General features: G+C 41.4%; 1 protein-coding gene across 1 annotated transcript in view; it reads right to left on the bottom strand.

The window, feature by feature from the left end:
- LOC306965839 (transcription initiation factor TFIID subunit 4-like) overlaps positions 1 to 26356 on the bottom strand; it is a 38458-nt gene extending 12102 nt beyond the window's left edge. The window contains exons 1-15 of the mRNA XM_079560406.1: positions 25880 to 26356; positions 21539 to 22225; positions 18479 to 18636; positions 15996 to 16073; positions 15736 to 15906; positions 13246 to 13368; positions 13061 to 13150; positions 12763 to 12963; positions 11308 to 11377; positions 11067 to 11169; positions 8416 to 8585; positions 8213 to 8343; positions 8023 to 8148; positions 6715 to 6771; positions 2905 to 3027 (exon numbers count right to left, since the gene is read on the bottom strand). Of these exons, the coding sequence (XP_079416532.1) occupies positions 2905 to 3027; positions 6715 to 6771; positions 8023 to 8148; positions 8213 to 8343; positions 8416 to 8585; positions 11067 to 11169; positions 11308 to 11377; positions 12763 to 12963; positions 13061 to 13150; positions 13246 to 13368; positions 15736 to 15906; positions 15996 to 16073; positions 18479 to 18636; positions 21539 to 22225; positions 25880 to 26216 (2625 nt within the window). The 5' untranslated portion in view covers positions 26217 to 26356. The remainder of the gene's footprint in view (positions 1 to 2904; positions 3028 to 6714; positions 6772 to 8022; positions 8149 to 8212; positions 8344 to 8415; positions 8586 to 11066; positions 11170 to 11307; positions 11378 to 12762; positions 12964 to 13060; positions 13151 to 13245; positions 13369 to 15735; positions 15907 to 15995; positions 16074 to 18478; positions 18637 to 21538; positions 22226 to 25879) is intronic.
- Positions 26357 to 27065: the final 709 nt, after the last annotated feature.

Here is a 27065-nt window from a genome sequence, read left to right as displayed (position 1 = left end):
TAAGCTCAGGTAAGAACATAACACAGTATGGAAAAACGGTGGCCTGTTCCTTAAATGGTCGCCATGATGCAGCACAACAACATGACCCTGACCTACACAATTAAATATGAAAAATGCCGTGCTCTAAAGTTTTGCAACGTTTGAGCACATTGCCTTTTTTGGCGCTGTCTTACATACGACACGTGGATACCAAAAACATCAGTATTTGTGAAAGGATCAGTGTGGGACAGATGGGCGAGCGCTGCATGCTTTTTATTTATTATAGCTGTAATTACACCATGTCCGAACATAACCCCAATAAGCAAAACAAATGCACAATTATTGAATTTCTTTGATAAAAGGCATCACTTTGGAATAATCGGCCATCTGTTTGCATGTCTTATTCTGAACCGTGCAACCATTTTTTCCTCTCGTAAAAGACATCAACCTCCCATCATGCACTGCAGCAAAGCCTAAGGGCTCCAAACGAGGCCTGGAGCGAAGGCAGAGGGAAAGAGAGGGAGAGAAAGAGCGCCCAAATTCAGGCCTGAGGCTCAGAGTGACCCCTTTCACTAAAACACTCTCATCACTGGATTAAACTGGAGAGAAACAGGAGGCGATGGAAAAGGTCAGAGTGGACGCACACACTAAAAGGTCTTATGGAGGTTTATTTCAGGCTTTTTCTACTGCTTTAGACACATTAGCCTTGGTGTTTTTTGTTGCACAACTTAAAATCAAGTGTGTCAAGAAAACAGCCCTAGATTTACATATGTATAATGCAGAGGACTTGCGTCATCCTACTTCAGACTATCGGGCTTGGCAAATATGGATTTTTAGGGTGCAATATGAAGGGGGTTGGAAAGCCGATATGATTAAAACAAAGTGGCCGCGAAAACTGAAAAAGCCAAAATGCTGAGAGCCAAGAGTAACTATGGATTTGTATTTATAGACACTGCTGGACCTCTTCTCTGAGGTTGTTTTCACACATGCTGGAGCACTTTTAGGGTGTTTACACTGACAGGCTCTACCCACCCCAGTGCCTGGTTAACCCTGATGGGCGAGCGTCCACTGCTCAGGCCAAACTGGTCTGACCAGGCACCTCTGGCTGTGGCCAAAGCGCTGAAACGAGACTAATGTGACGTGAACAGACACTGGCCTCTGATTGACAAACGAGAGAGAGGACTGCCCTCAGTATTAACATGAGGTCATACAGATTTAATATTTCACAACTTCATACCGCTGGTCTAAAAGGGGATTTTACCGATGAGAGCATTTAGACACTTTCGCTGCAGTCAGCATAACATTAGCATGTTGCTTAAGCCTTATAGTTCATCTTTTAGCTGCTTCTTCCTCTAGGATTTGCCGTGACACCTCGAAATAATACCTGGTACCAGTTACCCGAGAGGAGCTCGGAGTAGAGTCACTGCTCCACGTGGGCATCTGTTTCGGATGCCTCCTGGTCGCCCCCCTCGGGAGGTGTTCCAGGCACAGGACACAGGACACGCTGGTGGGACTTTGTCTCCGAGCTGGCCTGGTGTCGCCTCGAGGTCCCCCCCCCAGAACAGCTGGAGGAGGTGTGCGTGGATCAGGAAGTCTGGGCATCTCTGCTAAGACTGCTGCCCCCGCGACCCAGCCCCGGATAAAGCGGAAGAAAATGGATGAATGGATGGACCTCTGAATGATTCCATGAACCAAACCAAAAGGCAGCATTGTCCACATTGTTCTCATCGCAGCTCACAAAAACTTTCAGGTCATTTTGTTGCTTTAGTGATGTGTGCACATCTGTGGGAGCCTTGAGTGTAGTGGAAACCTCAACCTGCACTGGGATTTTGTGGGCCAACCCGAGACTGCTCTTGTCAATTGTATATTCAACGATAGGTCAGTCTCATTCACAGACTCTCGCTCCAAACGTCAGCCACGAAACAATGATCAGCAGTTTGACAAACTTACTTCCATGACAACAGGCATCAAGCAATCAGAGCCCTGTCAGTGCAGCGACATATGCACTTCCCTGATGTTACGCTGAGGTCATTTTTCTCTCTCTCGCGGTTAAATACAGTGAGGTTGATGTGCGAGACTGAGGAGAGATGCTCTTTAATAATGCACATGGAGCTATACTGTGCAGCAGAGAGAGAGGGGTAGAAGAGGGACATACCGTTATGATATAAAGTTGATCAGAATAGTAATCGAAATGCCCTGTTCATTAGAAATAAGTCTTTTCTTCGCACAAAAAGAGGATGAAAAGCTAGACTAGATAGTCTCGAGATCCGTCGCCTGCAAACCCGCCCCACTTAAGGAGAGAAACCTGTTCAGGTGTTTAGTTTGGCCCAAAGTGTGGCCCAAAGATTCTCACTGATCCAAAAGCGACGCGCTCAGGTTGACCTAACCCGTGTGAAACTGACCCGAGTAGCAGAACTTGCGCTTTGGTGAAACGCGTGGGCGATTGTGTAACATGTGCAGAGCAGAAAAAAGGAGACCAGGCTTTTTTTTTTAAACCTCTAACCCTCCTCTTTCAGATGTGAAAAAGACAAGTCTCTTCCACCTTCTGGTCTGGAGATTAATATTTAAAAGTATTCAGCAGGTTAATATCAGCCTTACCCACATGACAGTTTGGATCGAATTGAATGCTTTTTAATGACATGGTCCTTGATTTTGGCAAAAATCATTTCGGGACCAAACCAGCAGAAACAAAATTAAACTTTGGAAATTGTTAGCAACATGCAAACTCGATCTGTGCAAGAAACTGTTTGACCATGGACAGAATAAATCAAGTTTGGTGAAGGTTTCTGGACTTTTAAACACAGAAACTTCATGGAAATCTTGCTGTGACTAGTGTGGGCTGGCCATTTGAGCGTGTGAGAAAGTCGAATCCCTCTCAGCTCGGTGTGTAGCGCCCTCTGCTGATGTGTGGAAGTGTTTCGTTACCTCAGATCCCGCACTGGAGCCTCCCGGTGAGTCGAGTTTGCGTTTCTTTCGAGGCCCGATGGCAGCGAGAGCCGTGAGGTTGGCGTCTCTCTGCCTCATCTGCGCCAACTCCTGCTGCTGCATCTGTGGACATTAAAACAAACACTTCATTACCATCCAAACGCAGGCAAGGGAATACAGAGAGGAGTTTTATTTAGATGAAATAAAGCTCAGTATTTTTGAAATTTCTTAGTTGGTTTCTTCACAGAGGACCAGGGGTGTTGAAACTGTTCAAGTAAGTTTCAAGTAAAACCTGAGGTGGCAGTAGTGAGTATAAAATGGCCGACTTGCATTTAGTCCCTTTAAGGCCTTAATTTTGGCAAAATTGATTTAATGACTTTTATAGCAGTACTAAGTAACTCATGCCCCTAGAGGCCATAAGCAGCACTGAGGGTGTGTCAGCATGTTGTGTTTGTTTACTTATTAATTGTCCATGAGAGTAAATACTATGCTGACAGAAAAGACAAAGGGACAGAGGGATATTGTACATCCAATTACACAATGGAGATTATTTTTATCACTCAAACTTGGCTTTAAATATGGTTTAAGTGGCGCTAGCCCGCAGTTAGCTTCCTCTTCGTGATTCCATTAGTGTGTATTGGTGGCTCCGACCCGGAGGCAGTGAAGTTGCAATTGTCCAGAGACACCAGGGGGAGATAAAAGACCCCCCAATCATCCCATCAACACCTGTATTACCCCAAGAGGGACTATGCAAAGAATTGAAGGTAAACAAGTTACTTAGTACCGCTTTAATGCCCTGAGGAAACCCTCGCACCATCTCTGGCAACATGTGTCAATTAAACAAGAAGCTTGAAGCTCGTTTATTTGCCTTTCCATGACAGTTTTGCTCTGTGAAAGTTGTCCACCTAGCCCTTCAATCCGGCCTGCTAAACATCACCAGGCCTGATGCAACGGTTAAAAGGGTGAATATCAATACAATCACTGACAGGAAGAAAGATACGACACAACTGCTGCTTTTGTGCAATTACAGTTAAAGTGAGAGTTGTACTTGTTTGAAACGTCCACTAACGTTTACCCACACCTGGTCTAAAGGATACTCTTTTCGAAAAAAGCACAAGGAAGTACTTAAAATATGTTTCAACCGTGCCAGGTTTTTATCATGGCTTGAATGTGCAGGACTGGGAAGCTGGAAATGACCCAAGACATGTCAAAAACGATTTTGGACCTAAAAAAAAAAACAATGTCAAACGTCTGAGCTCCCTTTCTCATTGTTTGCAACCAAAATAATTAAGCATATGGCTTTAAGCCATCTATTTTTAAATAATCTTTTGTGCTCACTGAGAGTTGGGTATTTTCTTAGTCAAAATACGTTTCAATTCTCTGGGAAAAATAGAGTTGAGGTTTCTATTCAGGGTTTCTACTGGCAGCGGCAAGTCATATTAAATGCTTTTTTATGCCATTTTGAGTGCCCAGATGTGATTGTGATGCCACGATCAACAAAATATGAGCACATTTAATTTCTTAGGATTGTCAAACATTCCAACAGAGAGAGAGCAATGCCCTCCAAAAAAATTGATGCCAGTTTGACTTGAATTGAATGCTTTTTAATGCTTTATAATGCCCCTGTTATTAACCTTTCAAAGTGAGTTCATTAATTAGTCAAATCGGCCTCATCTGTAGCTGTGATTTGCTCTTAAACATCGACAGCCGGGTTACAGTATCCGCGTTGAACAGGGCGCTCCGTCCCTTCACATTAGCGTTACTGTTGGTTTAATGAGGCGACTCTTGTCCTGGATCTGTCTCAGTCCGATCTGTTCTGTGTCAAACGCTCTCCGCTGCAGCCGCTCTCGACAGCTGCGCGAACATTCAGGATTCAGCGCGAGATCATTGTGAAGGACAGAACAGGGAAGAGGAGTCGCAAAAGCTCACAACTTTAAAGTCACGGTGTCCAAACTCAAAAACCCCTCCAATTTTAGGGTTAGAGCTTCAGAGTTGAGTGACCTCTTTGTTTTGTTTATGTGTCAATATGCGGCGGCTGAGGGAAAACGTTTGAAGCTTTTTTTTTAAAACAGCTACAACAGTAAAGTTCAACACTTTCTCATGTCATAAAGCCCATTTTACAACAAATCCATGCACTTTTTTTGCAAATGTCACATCACTAAGGATTGGAAAGGAAAATTTGGATTTCAGACTTAAATTGGACACAACAAGTAAAATATGGGTAAATCTGGCAGGTAATTTCGCTATGAAAATGTGTTTATAGTCATAGTTTATGTATTTTTAACTAGCAATGTCATTATTTCAAAAGAAATGTACATTTAATACTTGGATACCTTACTTTTCCTCCCCCAATACCGGTACTTTTTTTCAAATCCTAATATTTGTCATCTAGAACCAGATAACGGAACAATAATGTTTGGAAAATATGCAAATTTACAAAATGGGGGAAAAAATCTGAAATAAAATGGGGAGAAAATAAAGAAAATATTAGTAACGTTTTTTTCTCGATACTACACTGGTATCGTTTAACGCATGGGTGTCCAAAGTGTGGCCCAGGAGCCAAATGTGGCCCTCAGATACATTTTTTCTACACTTCTTGCTGAATTGGTACACATCAACAGAGATGGTCTTTTTTTATGTGAAGTTTAATAATTGCACACAATTATAACCTAACAACATTGCATACCTGACAAGTTTTTGATTTGCATCCGCCGAGAGCAGTTTCCTGACAGCTACGCAACCTCGTGAGAACTCGGGCGTCTGCAGGTGGCAGGCGGACGCGAGGCTCGTGACAGAGTGCAGTTTTGAGAGGCTTGAGTGTTTTTTTAATATTATATTATAATACAGGATAATTACGGGATAACACCATTACTGTAAGACGGCGGGAAAGGGCAAAATACAGTATTGTACGGGCCAAAACGGGACACTTGACAGCTGTGACACTGTATTATGAGACATGACGTCAGCATGAAGGTTTTAAGGGTAAATAAAAGGTGTGGGGCACAATTTAAACCTCTGCAAGTCAAAGCAGCACTGATCACTGATCTGTGGCTCTTCATCCCGTCTAGGTTTCAATATGTGAAGCCTAGACGAAAAAAGTTTGGACATCCTGCTAAGGGTTTATGAATGTAGCAGCAAGTCAAATTTGAAGCTTTTCAATGCGATTTTAACACCAACTTTCCATCAAAACACAGGAATGAGGGGAAATGTTGATATTGAAACGCAAACTGGCAACTTTTGAGCTAAACATTAGGTATAGTTTCAGCCAAAGCTGCAGCCGAATGTGCCTCTAACTACTTTTCTTTGTATTTGATGACCTTAAACAGTAATAATATTTGAGCAGCGTTTTCATTTTCAATTGAATTTCACTTTAATTCCACCTAAAATGTTTGGTTTAAATAGTTAAAAGGTGCATTTATCAGAACACGGGCCCTGTTTAGTATCAGACCTAAGATAATATTCCTTAATGTCTGCTCAAACAGCCTCCCGTCTTCTCGCCTGGGGTGGCCTCTTCTGTCTGCTCCCGTCTGTCCCCTGCAGCCCCAAAGCGCGGGATTGTGGGTAACGCCTGGCAGCGAGGGGATTATGGGTAGCGCCCTTTGACCCCCCGCGGCCCGAGGGTTCGCCCTGAGGAGGCAGCAGCGACACAGCTGTCTGACTTAAGGCGCTGCCGTGTTTATGAATAATACATGCATTGTCTATAGGCACAACACAGGCCTGTTTTCAGACGGGACTTTTGTAAATGATCTTTACCTTTAGCATAAGATCAGAAATGTCAAAGGCTGAACAAAACAAAAAAACAAAACTAACCTCTTTTGCTTTCTGTTTGAGCCGGGCCTGTTCGGGGTCCTCCTGCCGCGCACGACTCTGGAAATGAAAACAAAAAAGTAGATTAATACACCTTAAAAGGCTTTATAAAGGAAGAATTTTTCAGGATTCGCAATTTCATCAAAAAGAAGAACGAATTGGACAAAAGTGCCAACTTTTTAGCAAAAATATCAATTTCAGCCCAAACTGCAGCTGAATATATAAGCTAGTTAAATTATCATATATTTCTTTGTTATTTCTGCACCAGACACTAAGGCTCAGATGATCTTCGTAAAAAGAAAAACAATAGCACCACCTGTTGGTCATAATTCTACACTACAACAACAACACCACCTCTTTCAGGTCAAAAGGAGAGGAATTGTGCATAGACAAACAAACTGTCGGGGTCAGTGGGTCTAAGTTCGACTTTGGTGTGAGCGGACAGAAAATTTCATTTCATTTTATTCATCTACAATTATTTCATCCATTTTATAATAATAATAATGCCTTACACTTGTAAAGCGCTTTACAGGCTATTACCAAGTTTCTCAAAGCGCTACACTGTCATCATAATTCATTAACTCCATACTCAGTGTAGTAAGCTAATGTAGCCACAGCTGCCCTGGGGTAGACTGACGGATGCGAGGCAACCAGTTTGTGCCATGGGCCCCTCTGACCACCACCAACCACTCTCTCACAACATTCACCAGGCTTCCTGGTGTTTCCAAACGGTTTCACATCCAAGTATCGACCAGGCCCTTCCTGCTGCGCTTCCGAGGTCTAACGGGATTGGGCAGAGGAAAGACTCCTTTGTTTAACAGTTACACAGCACTTTGTTATATTTTGTGTTAATGTACTTTCCAATCTTAAATGGACTATACGACCACCTGAACCAAGCAGATTTGAGGTGAGGAAAACGGTCACTTTATTTGAGTTTTGCAGGTATTAGCTTTCAGGCGTTAGACTGGCCTTTTAGATTTGGGTAAATCTGAACTGGGGTTACACTTGGTTAAAGGGACTATACTATATATTAAGTGTTTTCCTCCCCGTACAAGCGCCGTCATGCACAAGCTTAATATAGAACCTGCAGTTACGCGTAAGACATGAGGTGGCAGTAGTGAGTATAAAAATGACCAACTTGAATCTAGTCTCTTTGAGGCAAGGATTTTTTTGTATTTTATGTACTGTATTTACAAGGACGAGGAGCAAAAACTCTCTGACAATCAGGTGACTCGCACTGATGTAACCTCCTAAAAAGTTTCCTCACACTCCAAAATGCTCAGTCTTGTAGGGCTGCAATTCAAACCGTACCTTCGCCGCTTTTAGCAGAATCTCTCGCTCCTGTTCGTCTTTCCTCTGCTTCTCCATCCGCTCGAGCTGCTCAAAGAACCTGAGCTGGGAGCGCACATCCGTCGTCTGCTCGTAGCAATCCTCGTCCTGACACAAAGTAAACGTTAGCGAGGCAAAAGTTTAACCGAGTGTTACGAAGGGATTTTCTGACCTTTCCTCCGTCCGTTCGATGCTGAGCCACCACCGAGACCTTCTCCAGCAGCGTCCGGAGTCTGGACTGCGTGGCGTGAGAGATCAGGTTCACCACGTCCGCCGGCACCTCCGACACGCCGGACCTTTTCGCTGAAGAAACGATGTTAAACTTTAGTGCCGTGACAGTGAAATCTGGCGGACGGGGAGGGGCCTGTGTCGTACCTATGTCCACGATGCGCCGGTGCAGCAGACCCGGCGGCAGGAACGCCTCGTCTTTACACGATCGGATCATGGTCCCCACCAGCTCCGAGCTCGTCGCCAAAATGCGAGCGTTCTCCTCGTTCAGGTTGACTCCGGCCATTGACGCCACGTCATTGATGTCGTCGTCGTCTCTGCAACAAAGTACAGAAAAAAGAGCTAAAGACAACAGCTGACATGCTTTGTAGTGGAGGCAAATTGAGAAATAAAATGATCAGAATCAGTCCATCCAAGGTGCGAGTACTTTAAGGCGAGACGCTGCAGGTGAATGGGGAAAAAAGTTTAATTCAGAAATATCAATTTGAAACCTTTGCTGTAGATTAATGACATAAATATGTGGTAGTTTTTTGTACGGCCCTGATTTCTTTTGATTAATTCCTAAGGTTTAATGCGATTCAAAATATTAAAATCAAAATAAATCCCACTTTACTTTACTTTACACAGATACCTTTTTAGTTTTCTTTCTCATGCAAGATCGCGCAAAGCCAAAAACTATTTTAAAGTCAAACTTGTTAATTCACAGTTAATTCAATAAGGTCATTCTCTAAAATAAATCAAACTGCGATTGTCTTTGTAGTGTTGACCACACAGGCCTCACAGATCTCCACGAAAATAAGAAAAAAAAAAACAACACTGAAAATGTACCTCTAGAAAATAAAAACAACCTCTAAATAAATTATGCTTAAATGCGAGCGCTTTTTTTCTAGTTTGGCTTTACCCAAATCTAAAAGGTTAAAAAAAGGATCAAAATAGCAACAAAAATGCCACAACAAGTGACAAAACCTTGACAAAAACACAACAAAAAAATGTGACAAAAAAGTTACTATCAATTATGTAAGTCAAATGATGTATTACACAGAGAGAGATTTGGGTAAAGCTAAATTATGCTTAAATGCGAGCGCTTTTTTTCTAGTTTGGCTTTACCCAAATCTAAAAGGTTAAAAAAAGGATCAAAATAGCAACAAAAATGCCACAACAAGTGACAAAACCTTGACAAAAACACAACAAAAAAATGTGACAAAAAAGTTACTATCAATTATGTAAGTCAAATGATATATTACACAGAGAGAGATTTGGGTAAAGCTAAACTGGAGAAAATGCGTTTGGTTCAGGCGGAGGGTAATAGTTTAACAAAGCGAAAAAAGTAGTTTTTGCGTTATTCTTTGTTTTTATTATGAAACAAGAACAACACTAGAAATAAGGCTGAAAGCGATATCGATATATCGATATCGATATATGAACATTAAAAATATTAAAATCGAAAAAGCAAGATATAAATGATAGATTTTCATCAATAAAACTGCACTCTTTTGTATTATGATTTTATTTCCCTGAAAAATGCTTAGTTTTCATCCCAACCTAACCCTATGACTTAAAGGGGCTGGATGCAAGTTGGCCATTTTATACTCACTACTGCCACCTCAGGCCATATGTGTAACTGCACATTCTATATAAAGCTCATGCATGACGGCAATTCGGCCGAAGTGACACCTTTCTGAGTGACAGTGCAGGATTTTAGAAGCAGTTGTGGTGAACAGGTCTGAGCTCATTCTACACATTAGGACATGGCTGGAACATGTAGGGGGAGGAAAATACATAATTTTAACATTTTTAAACTCCCTATAGTCCCTTTAAAGTTATATTGTATCGTATCGATAGAGATATCTGGCATGAATATCGAGATATGAAATTTTGTCCATATCGTTCAGCCCTAACGAGAAACCTAGAAACATCTACGTTAAGTCTTTAATCTAAGAACCATGCAGTTTAAAAAAGTGATCGATAACACGCAGTGTTTCAAAACGTGTCAACAATGTTGTTGTTGAAAATTGACTTGAAAAGGAGATATTTAGGCATTTGCCTCTTCACATAACGTTAGTGTCCGTCCAGAGAGGAGAGAGCAGTTAATCAGAAAGGAGAGTGTTTCATGAAACACTAATTTTATTATTATTATTATTTTTTAATTATTATTAAACTGCTTTTCACCTACGCTTTAGACTCTTGCCTTTCAAAGGTGCCATATGTGTCCATGGCTATAACATAGACTATGCTGTGGTGCTACAAATATCGTGAAAGATGGTCTGGATTGTTGGCACTAAATGTGATAATTACAAAAGCCAAAATTAAAAATGGCCCACCAGTAGTTGTTGTTAGCCGAGACTTTGACTGCAAATTGTTGCGGTTCGAAGCTCAATAAATCAGGCAGCAACTAGATACTGATTAAAAAAAATATATATATTATATTGTTAAGTCTAAGACCGGAAAGTTTGTTGTCTGCAGTAGCTCCAAATGTGGAGATATTGGTCCTCAAGTGTATATTTCTCCCGTCTTTAAGCGCTGTGGTCCTCCCAGAAAGAAAACACATTTGGATTACAGTCATCTCGAACACCTTTTGTGCTATACATGGATACAAAACATGTCCATATTTGTGAAGGAATATTGACATTAGTTTCCTTAGAATTGTAGTTTTAATTTTCCACTGAAAAGTCATGGATTTGTCTAAAGCCATCTCTCTGGTGAAGTGTTCAACTGCTGCCCTCTAGTGGACTGAACCATTCACTGCCTGATTTTTGCTGCTAAAATGAGAAGGAACTGCACAGATTTGGTGAAGTTACCTGAAAGTCCCGCCCCCTGGGTCACTGAGCTTCTTCTGATTGGCCTGAGCCGCCAACATCGGACTTTTCCCCATGATGGTCGTTGGGCCTCGTATCAAGGTACCTTAAAACAAAACAAAACAATATTAAAAGATGATTTTATTTTCTAAACTTCATTGATGTTATATTCATTGGTAAAGCTGCCACGACTTGGAAGACTTTATTTTGCATCATTAAATTACAAACACATGTGGTATTTTACCTTGTGGTCTGATGCTGTTACTGATCACTATGGGTCTTGTAACTGTTTGGACGCCCGGTCGCGCCACCGCCTGCAAGAACATTATCGTTTTAGAGAGAAAATACTTTTTTTTTTCCTACTGAATGACTTTACAAGAGAGAATAGGGTTTATACAGGAAGCGGCAAGTCATATTTATTACTTTTTATTGCCTAAACACAATATTTAAAAGGCTGGAAAAAAAACATATATAAGCATTTACAACATCTATTATCATTACTAACATTATATCCATTCCTGAAACAGAGGAATGATGGAAAATTTGAATAATTAAAAGCCAATTGGAAAACTTTTTTTGGTTAAACATTTGTGTAAAGTTTACAGACATTTTCAGCAAAACCTGGATACAGTGTTAAGCACAAATTAGTCAATGACTTCCATTTACTTTGCTTCACTTTCAGACGGCATAAAAGCAAACAACGTGTATACTTTTGCTGGTAACAGTATAGTCTAAAATTGTCCTCAGTGTGCCTTTAAAACGAGCAATGATTTATTCTGCAGGAGATACATGCGCTTTATATGAAAATACATTGTCTATAGCTCATTATAATTTTCATTTGATACAAAAATATCAAAAGACTGTCAAAAATACTGCTCGACAGATATGGGTATTTTACAATATAGGCCGATTTCATGCCGATTAAAGGCCGATATCTCTGGAACCGAAAGCTGATGATGACTTCCCGTTTCTTTGCATTGAAAAGAGCCCAGTCACAGCCTCAGGAAACAACGTATCACCTTGGAGGCTCGAATCATGTAAACAAGTTATTTTATGTTGCAGACTTTTGCTTGGAATATCAGAACCATAAGAGATACATTTACGGTTTTATAATTTAGTTTTAGAATCTGATGATTTTTGTCTTTCAAACCAGCTCCCTCTGAAATACCGACTAAACATGAATGTACTGAATAAATCAGCCCTATGCCCCTAAACGAGGAGGTATCCGCGCAAGTATTCTATTCCTACAATTGTTCTGACTAATGTTCGTTCACTGGTTCACCGGAGAATAAGACTAGATTAGATTAGAGCTGTGCAGGAGGAAGAGGAGGGAGGCGCTGACTAGTGCAGGACACCATGCTCTGAAACGGGGGCAAGCCCAGGAGGCGCTGCACCGTTTCAGAGGATAGGTAATTTTGTTGTACAATGGCAAAAAAACACTGACTTAGTTACTTACTTTACTTACTAACTAATAAAACGCACCCTGCTGTCACAGCTCAACACAAACACATGATTATAAACAAAACATGTCTTAAAATGAAAAATATCAGGCGTGCATATCAGCATCGGGCAGCCAACATCCCTAATAATCGGCCTTGAAAAAATAAAACGCTCCTATCAGTCGACCTCTAGTCAAAAATGTAACTTGCTCCCTTCAGATTGCGAGACCTTGACATATACAGACGACATGAGTTCTTACGAGCGTGGTGGCGTTGCCCATGGGCGTGCCGAGCCGTACGCCGCTGGAGGCCGGGCTGATGGGCATCTGAGGTCGGATGGTGGTGGTGGTGGTGACAGTTCCCGGAGTGACCACAGAGGGCGCCGCTGCTGCCGCTGTGGTCGAGACCATCAGAGACTGCTGGTTGCTCAACAGGGACTGACGCAGAGCAGGGAGGCTTTTCTGAGGGAGGGCACAACAAAATATCACTTTAACCTTTTCTGTAGAACTATTAGAAGCCACAAGATTTTTTACATTTTGGAAAGAAACCAGTGCTTACTTTGAGGAAGGGGATGAGGTAGGGCTGTGGAGACGACTTGAGCTCAGCCTGAAGCCGAGTCGTGAACTCCTCTGGTTCAATCTTCGCGTCCTGCAGGAACAAAAGGCACAGAACACGGCGGACATTTATCAGTGAGGCTGCAGTGAAAGCGTCAGAGCGATGATCATGGCCGGGTTTGTCCTTACGAGCAGGTCCTGCACCAGGGCTTTCACGTTTTTGGAGGTATCTGGAGACGGCGAGTTGTGAGACGCCAGTTTGATCAGCGTCGCCAAAAAGTTCTTGCACTTCTTCACATTTTCCTGCATTTCCTGTTGGAAGAAGAAAATTGGTTGATTTAAAAGGCACTGCACTCGATTTTTTTGTAGACAACAAACAAAAGAAGGAGAGGAGCGTAAAGTTTCATAGATTTCAATCAGATTTAACATGAAGAAAGCAAAAGCTCACAGCGATTAGGAGGAGACCGTCCGTCCCATGAGTGAATTTACTCACTTCACCTTATTAGAGGTAAGAAGATAAATACCTACTCCACATGCAGAGACACAAAAACGTTACTCCCCTCTAGTACCTACACGTGTCTGCTAAAGCCTCAGTAGATGTCCCTCATGTTGTACAAGTGAGGACACTCCAGTCACATCAGGCTTTAGAAATGAGCACTTTCTAAATGAACAGTTCATTTTGTCCAAATTGTGGGGATGCTTTATCTTCTTTTGGTGAACCTTGGGGGTTTTAATAATATTTAAGTGCTGATTATGATAATAAATTAATTGTCTAAATTAGGGATTAGTTAGGGTTAGTTTTTCTGCTGAATAAGCCCCTGGGCATAAAACAGAGTAAGAATCGCAAGAACCGTTAGCTGCTAGTTTGCTAGTTAGCAACATTAGCAACATTAGCCTGTATCTTGTAAACACTGCAGACTCCACGCTGAAGCACTAACAACATTTAGCTCTGGTTAAATCCAGCACAGACTCTGATTTAGGGAGTGCCGTCTGTAATAAAGTCAGCTCTATGTGGAATATTGGATTTACACTAAACAATTCTCCAGTTTGTTGATATTTTTTCTCCTCAGCAAAGAGTCCACATCAAGTAGTATCGGGACCTCTTTATAAAGTGCAAGTATGAGTACAAGCATGTGGTATCGGCCCGATACTGGTGTTGGTGTCAGTCTATCCCTAGTCTAAATGTAATTGTTAAACAGGTCTAGGTGAAAATGTGGAGCATAAAGAATAACTATAGTTTAATGCTATGTGCACAGAGTTTTTTGGCGCAGATGAATGAAATGGGCTTTTCTCTTGCAGCATCCGATTAGTGCTTCAGCTCGTGATCCTCAGCACAAAGATGCTCCAAATGAGTTGACTCTTTCAGTTTCAATTTGTTAGATGATCTGTCAAGTGACTGTATTCCAGGTGGATGTCTTAAAATGATGTTTTGAGATGTTAATGAGATTTTGGGCTGTGTTAATTGTGAAGTTGAGCTGTTTGCTCACCAGCGTAGTGCGCATGTGCAGGATCAGCGACAGTAAACAATAACATTCAGCGTGGATATAGCTGACGAGGGAGAAAGAGTGTGAGAGCCCCACAATGATAAAAACTAAGCATATTTTCTGACAACAAATGCCTCTTTGCAGATTTGTATCTTGTTGCTGCATAACGCTGAACTGTAATAACTGTGCTTCCTGATGATTAACAGCCATTTTAGATGTATTTATGCAGCTCAAGGCCCAATTGCATGAAAAATAAAACATAATGCTATAAATAAAGTATTAATATCGCTAATCAAATTGCAATATCTGTCAGAAAAATTTGTTCATGCAGCCCTAATGAATCCCTCCTGGATTTAGCTGGTATTTTTTGTGATTGTTGTTAAAATGCCTGATTTCACGGGCCATTTTCCCCCAAAGGTTGTGATAATAAGTGTACATTTTTTTCTGCTTAAAAACAATATATTTTTACATAAAAAAAACACTTTTCTTTGCATTTTACTTCAGTTTTAACCAAAGAGTCTGGGGAATAATCATGCCCCTAGAGGCCATAAGCGCCACTGCAGGTGCCATAGCTGTTTTTTTTTTCTCATTAATTGTCCGTGAGAGTAAATACTACGCTGGCAGAATAGACAAAGGGACAGATTGTTATTGTACATTGTGCCACAACTCAATGACACAATGGAGATAACTGTTTCCACTCAAAATTGGCTGTAAATACTGTTTAAGTGGCGCTAACCCGCAGTTAGCTTTGCCCGTTAGCCTGTTAGCTTCTTCTTCGCCATTCTATTAGTGTGTATTGGTGATTCCGACCTGGAGGCAGGGAAAATTACAATTGTGGTTTTCTGGCCAGAGGCACCAGGGGGAAATGAAAGACCCCCCAATCATCCCATTAACACTTGCATCACCCCCAGAGGGACAACGGAAAGAATTTATAAAGGCAAACACATGACTTAGTTCTTCTTTAAAATAGCAGGGTTTTTTAAAGATTGCACCTGAATTCAGCTCCTGTTTGCCAGCACAAGAGGAAGAAACTATCTTCCTTATAGTGAGTCACTAGCATTGACATTACATCTGGACAGCGCCACCTGCTGGTCTGGAGTGTGCAATATAAGGCTTTTAATTGAGAGAAAACACTCTGCTAGCTTCTACTCTTTTCTTTGGAGCCTTTGGAACTCTAACTACTTTGCCGACTCACCTGCGAGACCACATTGACCCGGGCTGGTGTTGTGCTGGCCGTAGTGTTGGTCAGAGGAACCGTGCTTTTGTTCAGGACCGTGCCGCCCGCCGTGATCACCGTGGGCGCCTTCTGAGGAGTGGACATCTTCACCGACACCGCGGCTCCACCGGGGGCAGCGCTGATCGCCTTCTGACAAACACACGGAAGCGTAAAGAGCGAGGAAGAAACAAAACAAAACCGCAGCGTTTGAGTGGAGGTGAAAGCTGAGTTGGGCGCACCTGTACCGTGGAAGTGGCCGCTTGGGTCATTCTGTTCTGGGGGGAGGCCAGTCGAACAGTCTGAGGCGTCCCAGGAGCCTGAATAGGACGATTTCAAAACACACAAGTCTCAAAACACTGGTCACAAGGATTTAACATATTCTACACCAAACAAAGGTCACACGCTCTAACATTCTCTGTGCGTTGTTTCAATAAGCTTCAGCAATGTCAAAAGAGTTGTGGTAATTGTTTATTATTATTGATGATGGGAGAGTGTGTGACCCCTGCGAAAAGCCTTCTCCAGCACATCCCACAGACTCTCTATGGGGTTAAGACAGTGGCATCTAGGGATGTACCGATCCACTTTTTTGAGCTTCCGATCCGTTCCGATATTTTGACACTTCATCGGGCCGATACCGATCTGATAGTCTTTTTGTATTATTATATTTTATATAATATATAACATATTGACATAACTATTGATATTATAGTAGTTTTACCAGTTTTTTTTTAAATAAACATACAAGAGGTTTTGGCTTTAGCTTTGAACTTTAAATTAGAACGTTTTTCAGAAGCAGGTGCTAGAGGAGGATAGAAATTAATTTGGCTACTGTGATGTAGATGTTCTGTTATGATTGATTGTAGAGTTACTGTGATTTTATTTTGGCAGCATCTGAATTCTGTTTTGAATTGTGTCTTGTAAGCCCATGAGGGCCTTGGCACCTACTTATGTGCAAGACACAATAATAAGAATAAATCAAATCAAATAAATCTAATCAGTATCCTAGCTTAGCGATTGCATTAAGGCCGTGATTCTGTGGTCCTGGATCTGCGGCGGCTCCAGTCTGAAGGTTTACAACAGTGCTGCGATAAACCTCAAACCTTTGCAGTGCGGTAAACCTGCAGGCTTGGAGCCGCTGCAGATCCATGACCGCAGATTCACGGCCGTCTTGCATCGGACCCGCCCAGTCATCAAATCCGATCCAATCCGATACTCTAAAAAAGCCTGATCGGCTACCGATACCGATACTGAATATCGGATCAGTACATCCCTAGTGGCATCGTCGTCTTAGATTCCAGCAACGTCAGCTTTTCTTTATTTTCAATACTATTCACTCGGGCTGGGACAAAATATCGGATCAGATCACAATATTTTTTACTGCAATACCAAGTATCGATACATGATCAAGTATCACATTACTTTCACTTGTGTTTGGGGTTATTTTTTGTCACAAACTCCTTTTTCCTGTAACAGTTACACAGCACTTTGTTACATATTGTGTTTTTCTTTACTTTTCTATCTTAACACTTTAACCAATGTCAAATGGCAGTTGATTTATAATCTTTGTACACAGGACTGTTTTCTTTTTACACATTTTAAAAAGGTAAACATACTTATACTTAGATTACACAAAGTGAATCGTCCCAGCCCGACTGTTTACATTGCGTAATTCTCACTGAAGGCATTAAACTATGAATGGGATTATGTGGGAAACAAAACAGGGTGAAATAACTCAACACATGTTCTGCATTTTAAATTCTTGCCTCCTTTTATTCTTGGCATTTTCTTGAGTGAGTTTTTTGAATGAGTTTCATAAGGTCCCTGGGTCTACAATAGGTCAACCACTTAACTGCCACCTTAAGGTTAGGGTTAATTATTTACTATCTACTATCTAAATCTCAAAATGTATTGACTGGAGATGTTACAGCCTATGTGCCAGTGTGATACCCAATTTGAAAGCCAAGACCTTCTAGCTTCTAAAAATAATGTGTGAGATCTTACGTTACATTTGCCGTTCTTAATCCTAATTATATCTATCCTGATCAGGGTTAGGGTTAACTAAGGTTAACTTAGGGTTAACTAACCCTAACCCTGATCAGGGGCGACGTCAGGTCACAGGTTAACAGTCTGTGAAGTCAGAAACATTTCTGTGACGACATCGTGAAGCTCATTGAGAAAGTGCTAAAAGTGCAAAGCAGTAATTGTTAAGACTCTATTTCTTCTATTACTTGTTTTTCGTTGCATTCAGGGGACAACTGTATTTTTGTCAGGCAGTGTGATTTTGTTGCATTGTGTTGCACCAGGAGTCTCCGCACTGCAGAAATGTTCCTTTGTCCTTGATTTGAGAGTCGAATTTCAAGAAATCTGTCCATGGGGAAAGATATTTACACTGGAATTACGATAACAGAAATCACTGCGCTCTAAACTAGATTAAAAATCTTTAATTTACTGGGGGAAAAAATTCAGATTTCGAGTGTAAATATCTTGCCCCATGGACAGATTTTCTTAAACTTCACAAATTGACTTATTTAAAGAAAATATTGGGTACAATTTCAGCCCAAACTGCCGTTCAATGTATTTTAGACCTTCAGTTTTGTATTTTTGACAAACTTATGCAGTAAAAATCGTCAAGCAATATCATTATTCCCCAACAAATTTAGCTTAAAAGTCAGTTTAAAATCAAATTGCATTCATTACATGCTGAGGGTTAAAGGTGACGTACCGCTGTGGGCGTGCTGACCCGTATAGCGCCCCCTGCTGTGGGAGTGGCAGGTCTCTGGATGTTGCTTTGATTCTGTTGAGTTTTGGCCTGAGCCTGAGCCAGGACCTGCTGCGGCACCATCACCAGCTGACCGGTCTCCGTGCGCACCAACACCATACCTGCAACGACGAGGGGCGGTTAGCTTAGCATCGTGGGAGCGTTAAGGCGAGACATGGGGGGAAAACAAATCTAGAGATAGTGATCGACAACAAAAGTTTCAAATTAATGTGTTTTAAGAGGACGCGCTGGAGTTTTCTTTCTCACTTTCCTCCGGTCTGCTCCCCATTCCTTTCTCTCATTGCCTGGCCTGCTTTCTGTTCAAAAGAAGAACCTGGACAGCTCCTCGCAGCCTATCATTTCACGATTTTACCCACATCGGTCCAATCACGCACCGAGAGGCGGGACTTACTTCCCCCAAGAGGCGGAAGCCGTCACCACACTCTAACAAAACAATAGACATGCCGGCGCGGCGAGTGATGGTTGCTTCTGCTCTTTCGTTTTAAATCATATGGAAAAAAAATCCCTAAAACCGGAGCAAGAAACAGTGTTCGAAACGTTGCTCGTAAATAAGGACGTTTTTGGAAAGGCTTCCTGCGACGGATCTAGCGTTGCTCTGATTGGTTGATGCCGTCTGTCGATCACACCCACCGGGAAATCATTGAGATCATGCTGCTCCCAGACTATATGCCTTTGAAATATCTATGAAAAAGCATGAAGTTTGGCAGGACAGGCAATTTCTCTCACTCTGCTCTGACCATTTAACTCCGGCCCTTTCCCTCGAGTCTCCATGGAAAGGCATGAAGACAATAAAACTAAAACACTTTTGAAAACTCCATGGCTTATTATTAAGAGGTTTTACTTTTGAGAGCAGACGAGGAATATCTAACACAGAAATAACACTTTTTAAATAAAGGGTTCTGTTTCTTAATGGGACTAATTGTAGCTACTATAGCCCTACTGTAGCTACATTATGACATAGGCTACTAATAAGCAGGACTCTGAGCAGTTTTCTTCATATGAAAGATCAGGAGACTTTTTAAAGTTTATTTCAAATAAAATCGATCAAAATCGTAATTTTGCCTTGTTTTTTTGGGTTAAACGAATCCGGCGAGGAATCAGATATTAACCTTCCCCCACCGAGCACATTTTCTCCATGTTTGCCTTAAACCAAAACGAAAAGCTTCTTAAGAAAAGCATCAGGAGAGCGACAAAAACCCAACAAAACAGATGAAAAAGTGATGACAATAACGCAAAAGAAAACGTTTGGAAAAGCAACACAACAGGAGACAAAAAACATGACCAAAAAAGTGATGACAACGCGAGGAAAAAGCTTAGCTCAGTTTTGTAGGCCTGAGCTTTCAAATGAGGCCGTAATCTCCGGTAGAGAAGCTTTTAGATTTGGGTAGATTTGGGTCCACAAGTATCAATATTTGAATTGAAATGTATTCAGTACAGGAGCATTAACATTTCAAAAGCACTAAGCTAACATAAGAATGAACAGATTTTCACAACGGCCCTTCATTCTAAAGATGTACATTATAAAGACCTCAAGGGGAAATTCTAGATTCTGTGGTTTCGCAGGAGAAAGGGAGGCGGGATCGTATTTCAGACGTAAGTCGCCCAAAAGCACATCTTTCATTCACTGTGTACTCGCTGTTGGTGCAAAAAAGGAAAAAAAAAAAAAAAGGTGAAACTATCAATGATTCTCAAGTGTGACTCTGTCCGCTGACATCCACAAAAAAATAACACAAAATGTATTATTAACTACATAAATGGCATGTCTTATCCACAAATCGATAAATAATCAAAAATGATCAGTCTAGCTCCAATACGTTGAGTCTACGTTTCATGTCATCCTTAAAAGAGGTTAAACTTCACCTCTTAACCCCCACCTGAGCCGACCCCATCTTCTCCAGTTCGGCTTTACCCAAAAGCTTCTTGAAAAAAAATAAAACGTCAAAACAGCGACAAAATGTGATGATAAAAAAAAGCACTGAAAAGTGACAAAAAAAGCCACAAAAAGACAGCGAAAAAAGTAACAAAGACGCAACAAACGAGCGACATAATGTGATGAGAAAGCAACGATAAGGTGACAAAATAAAAAAAGAGATGAAAAGCAGTCAAAAAAGTGATGGCAACAACGACGAGAGAGAAAAAGATCTGTTTAGATCAATTTTGTCGCTTTCAAATGAGGCGTTACTCTGGCCTATTGGCTGTAAGCTCATGTCAAGAAGCTTTTTGTATAGTCAAACTGGAGAAAATGCACTTGGTTAACCTCTGAACCCTCACCTAAACCAAGCACATTAGCTTGTTATCCAGAGTGTTGCTAATTAGCCTAGCGCCACGAAACTCTTCAAATATAAGAACTGCATGAATTGCAAGAAAAAATATCTCCAGAAATCAGCAACACTCTGGATAACTAGGAAATGAGGCCCTATGTCAAAAATCCTGAAACATCCCTTTAAGAACTTTAGAAGAGACGAGGAGGAGAGTTTATTCTTCAGACGCAACGGGACTAAAACAGAAAAACCTGTCAGTCCAAAAACACAGACTGACTCGTGTTTTTCTACTTGTCACCTGTGGCTTGTGGACGGCAGTGGAGCAAATTATCATATTAATTATCATTATAAGGTCAGTAGATTATGGATCACAGACTCTGGAGCTGTGGTCATCTTTTAGTAAAAGTTGTGGAGACGTCGTAACAACGGAGCCACGTAAACGGCTTTTTCAGATCTTTCCTCTGGGACCTAGTTTGGAAAATGCTCGTTTACAGACCGACAAAACACCGGCTCGTATGGACGATACACTGGATTGATAAAATATCTTTGCGTTCGGTCCTTAGCTTCACTTCGTACGGACAGGGCCAACAGCGCCGAAAATGTAATGAAGAAGCCACAAAAGAGCAATAGAAAAGGGACAAAAGAGCAACAAAAAGTGGCACATGTTGGATGAAAATGTGCTCGGTTAAAGCGAGAGGTGAAATGAAGCTTTGAGACGACTGTCCTTGGCGGTTGCTCTTACCGGGCGGCATGCTGAACCCCGGGGGCAGCTGGATGGTCGTCTGCTGCTGCGGCCTCACAGCGATGGGAGCCTGCGGAGCCGCCGCCCTGGTCACGGCCGCCGTCACCCCTAACGTCGGCCTCTGCTGCTGGATCGACGTCGCCGCCGCCACCACTGGGCTCGCTCCCGGAGGCCTCACCACCGCCACGGCGGGCTGGGCGACTCCGTTCACCGCCGGCTTCACCCCCACCGCGGCCCCCACCACCTGGGGCGCGGCGGCGGTCGTCAGCGGAGCCGTGTTGGCGAGTATGACGCTGTTTCCGGACACGGGCTGAGGCTGCGGCGTGATTTTGTTATGCATCAGCTGGTTCGTGTGGTTCAGCACTTGCGTCGTGGCGGTGGCCGCGGCGTTCGGTGACGGGACGCCCTTGGGGTCCACCCCGTTCTGATTGGGGACGGGCGTGGGGTGCCTCTGCAGAGCTATGGTCGTGGGGGATTGGCCCGCCGCGAACTGGGACGTCATGATGGCGGAGCTGATGACGGTGCCCGGCTGCGGGGGCGCCGCGGAGGATGGGATGAGTTTGATGGAGCCCGGGGTCCCGTTCAGGCTCTGGAGGCCGGGGGTGGCGGGGTTAGGGGCCAAGGCGGCGACGACGGGCTGGGGAGCCAGAGAGGAGAGAGCAGGGGACGCTCCGACCGACGCGATGGCTGGGAAACGACAAACATCAGAGGTCAGACAAAAAAAAGGCACAGTTCTTTTTAAAATATTAGATTAGAAGCTTTATCTGATGCCCCTTGTTCTGATGTCTCATTCACAAACAACAGGCAGCAAGAAACAGAAGCAGTAAAGACATAAACATAACTTTACAATTCACAAAATAAGACATGAAAGTTAAAATCTACATACATACATGTCCTGACTAAAAATAACGAACAAATAAATAAAAAGCTAATTCTTTAATCAATCTCCTACCCCCCCACAGGTCTTGCGAAGTGATGTTAAGGTAATAAAAAAGTGCAGACGAAAAGATGTGCCAACTTAAAGTTCAGTGTCTGAGTTTTATAAAAATCGCTAGCCATATAGCATAATTGCCTAAATCAGATTTCAATGTTTTTGAAAACAAGAAAAAAACGTCTTTTTTTTTTTTGAAAATCCATTGGTATTGTTTATTGATTTTGTAACAATATATATTCAACCAGATGTATGAACAAGTATGCCTGATGCTAATGTCTGAAATTGTCTAAATTAGGTAATATTATTACCTAATGTCTGGTCATAACAATCTTTACACTGAAGAAACATCACCAATGTTTGCTAGCTACTTCATATCTTTGAGCAAAAAATGTAATTTAAAGTTTACAATAATACACATCCCCTTGATTGACAGAAGTTACATTTAGTTTCTAGAAAACTGAAGAAGTATGAGAACGGATCAACGAGACAAGCTAATGCTTCACTTTTGTTTTTAGCATCAAAACTGCAAGTCAAAGAGATGACTGAGGCAGATAGTGTTTTTGGATTCTAATAAGTGTTGTGATTGATAAGATTGATAAGATATTGCATTTTGAAAATTATGGTTATTTTCACCCAAATAACGAGATTTTCAGGTCTTCGCAAAAGTACAGTATTGCAAATTTTGGCATATAAATACCACATGGGCAAATACCACATGGGCAACTTTGCAAATCTTTAAGTTCAGTAACTCCTCCAAATGCTCTCGTCAGGACAGGAAAGTTCAAAGTTGAAAAGTCCCCTGGATCACCCAGAGCAGGAGGAGGATGTTTCTGCAGCGGGCACAGATACCATTTGGATCACTTGGTTAAAAATCTTCAATGAAATATGATCGATTAACTTCATGAGTTTTTGCTGGAGGCATGTTGAGGTCAGCTAAAGTGGAATCAGTCACTATTTATCTCACCTTTACAAAAAAAAATGCTTTTGATAGAGTTGATGATGATTTCTTAATGGATAAACCAAATGCTTTTGAAACAGCCTCCAATAGGGATATTACATTTTACATTTTAATTCATAATTTTCATGTCTTAAAATGCCCTTTGATTCCAAAATTTGCAATACTGTACTTTTGCGAAGACCTCAAAATCACGTTATTGGGGTGAAAATAACCAATAATTTACTAAATACAGTATCTTCTGAATATCTCATCAATTGTATTGTTCAGGGTCTAATCCTCAGACACTGAACTTTATTTTGGCACTAATCTTTATTTCTGCACTTTTTTTTTATCACCCTAACAGCACTTCGCAAAGTCTTAACCGAGCACATTTTCCCCAGTTCAGCTTTACCCAAATCTTCAAGCTTCTCAACTGGAGGGCAACAAGTTTGTCACATTGTTGCCGCGTTTGTGTCTCATTTTTGAAGCGTTATCGCCTCTTTTTTGTGGCATTTTTGTCACATTTTGTTGCGTTTTCATCCTCGTTCTCGTCGCTATTTTGATGCTTTTTTGTTTGTTGTTGAAGCTTTTAGATTTGGGTAAAGCCAAACTGGAGAAAATGTGCTCGGTTCAGGAGGGGGTTAAGAGGTTAACGAAACATAAACATATGAATCAAAATGTACAAAATAAGGAACAAATCTCAAATCTAAATGACAAAACAAAAATCAATGTCCCATAATAATTAAAGTAGGGATGTTCATGGGCTTAATTGATTAAAACGAATGCTAAATAGGGGGAAATACAGAACAATCGAAGCACACATATTTTATAAAATGTGCAAAATTGACCCCCTGGTTTTGCATTTTGATGCAAAGTCAGTAAAAATATATAAATTATATATTATTTTTTGTAAAGTCCCACCTTCCCGGATCTCAGCAACTAATCAGTTTAGTCTCCTCCTGCTTCAACCAATGAGATGAGCTTTTCCTGTGAACCAGCCTGTCAGGACCAATCAGGAGGGGAAGGGGAGGAGCTTGATCATTTACTTTTGAAATTTCTCCTCCTGCTCTCCTCATTTTGCAAAAAGTAAGAAGTGCTGACTGGTTAAAGAGGGGAGGAATTTGATCGTTTACTTTCACTCTCTCTCTCTCCCCACTCTGCAAACTTACAGACTATCACTTTAACCGATAATCGCTTGATCGTTACCAATTAATCGATTAATGAAACGGAGGAGAATGTGCTCCCCTGAATGATCACATCTTTGCAAAAATAGGGGATTTTATGAATATATGTACATTTTCGCAAACAGCATAGCAAATACAATCATCAATAGGCCTGTCACGATAAAAAAAAAGAACTTCGATATATATTGAGGGAGGAAAGTATCGTGATAAACGATATTATTGGCTCTAACGATACTAGATACGGTCAACTCTCAGGCATAAAAATGATAGTAAACTTTTGTTCTCAAAGTGCATCATCACATCCAAGCTGCAATAAACATGAAATATAATGTAACTCAATTTGCTTCAGTTAAAAATCAAAGTTTTACAAAGAAAAAATGGGGGGAATGCTTATAAATGAACAGAAAATAAATATCGAGCCCAAAAATATATCGTTTATCTGTTATTTATTGAAAGATAAGTCAATATAGTAATTATCGTGATCAATTAACTAACAATATTTAAATCAAACAAAGTCTGATACTGAGAATAGTAAACAAATGCCATATTTTAAGACAATTTTTTATGGTTTTAAAAGGTATAATAATAAACATACCTCTAATAAAATCTGAATCTAAATGAGTTATGAACCAGAAGAGCATTTTTATGATAAACATAGCCACAATATACCAACTACACCACATCATAAGTGCATTATTGCATTGTATTTTACTCCTAGTGAGCTGACAACAGTTCTGGCCAAACTCCTGCCTCTTATATTTCAGATTTGGTTGCTTATTTTGATCAGAATACTGCCTTGTAAAGAGTGATTAGCTTGTTATGGGCATGTAGCTGTTGAGCTCTGTGCTAATTGGGCACATTTAGTGCAATAACCAGCACAAAACATCATCTGCAACAACAGCTACAGAAAACGAGCTGGTTATTTTGCACCGGTTCGTGTTTTAAAGAGGAACTTCGGCTCGCTGTCGCTTCATTGAAGTGGAGTACAGTGTGCTACTTGGGGATAGTTACTGGAATGACAACACAGTGTACTGAGCACATATCCCGGGGCCATTTGTCATTATTACCAAGTGTTAATGGTAGGATTTAAAGCACTAAACAGTATTTTACAGAACAAGTTGAGCTGTTTGCGGCCAGTGTCTCGCAGAAGTGTGATCCGAGTGGAGCTACTTTGGGTGAAGAGTTCGTGCACTGTCTGCGCGGGGTTCCCTCTCTTTTTCCCCCTGCGCTCTTTGCGTTTTTTATCTTTCATTTCGGGACATTATCTTTTATTTTGGGGACCGTACCTCCTGTTGTTCCGGCGGCGGTGGAGGCGGACAGTGCGCCCGCAGAGAGAGGAGGCCCGTCGGCTGGAGCGGCGGCGGACAGCTCCCTGTTTGAGCCCACTTTCGGATGCCCTTGTTGCGGCGGCTGCTCCGAAGAAGACCCCGCTCGCTCTCGCACTTTCCCTGAGAACTGGCTCGCTCCCGCCGGGCCCGTCTCCCGTTTGGCCTCGCTGAAAGGGGCACCGGGGGCTTTTCTGTCACCCAGCTGGGACTCCAGGGAGCCCACCAAGTCGCTGACCGCCTTCTCGTCCACCTCAGTGAAGAGCATGTCCTCCAGTGGGTCGGAGGCTCCCGCCATCTTTGATCTGGGACCGTTGTGCAAATCGTATTTTAGAATGTACGCATGCGCCGAGCGGCCCTGTTGTTTTCAGGCCTCGGCGGAAGGAAGTTTAGCGACTAGCTTTTCAAAATAAAACTGAAGAATAAAATAAAATGATTGATTTCTTGTTGACGCGAAATAAAAAACGAAACAAAAACCGACGTGTGTTTTTTTAAACAACTACCTATAATATTACTACACAAAAACCCACGTCATTGTTATTTATAAATTGTGTATTTCTCCATTGTGAGCTCAATAAACGCTTTTTAAATCTTATTTCTTAATCAAATCTGTTTATTTATAACATTTTAATTAACCTTACATTTTCTCCAGTTCAGCTTTACCCAAATCTAAAAGCTTCTTTACTGGAGCTTACAGCCTAAAGGCCAGTGTAACATCTCATTTGAAAGCTAAGGCCTACAAAACTTGCATTGTTGCAGTCACTTTTTTCACTTTCTTTTTTGCCACAATTTTGTTTTGTCGCTTTTTTGTTGCCCTTGTTAATGGTTTTGTAGCACTTTTGTTGATTTTTTTTTAATGTGTTTTTGTCATATTTTTGTCACATTTTTGTTGCACTTTTTCATTGTTTTTTGTCTCTTTTTTGTCCCTTTTTGTTGCACCTTCATCGCTTGTCACATTTTTGATGATTTTTGGTTGCGCTTTCGTTTAATTTTTTGCGGCTTTTTGTGCGTTTTTGTCAGGTTTCAGCTGCATTTTCATCGCCTTTTTGGTCACTTTTTGTTGTGCGTTTTCATCCTTGTCGTCTTCTTGTCTTGTCGTCACTATTTTGACGCTTTTTTCAAGAAACTTTTAGTTTTGAGTAATGCC

This window comes from Gobius niger, assembly GCF_951799975.1.
Source record: "Gobius niger genome assembly, chromosome: 7".
NCBI lineage: Eukaryota > Metazoa > Chordata > Actinopteri > Gobiiformes > Gobiidae > Gobius > Gobius niger.
This window is presented reverse-complemented; position numbering and strand designations above follow the sequence as displayed.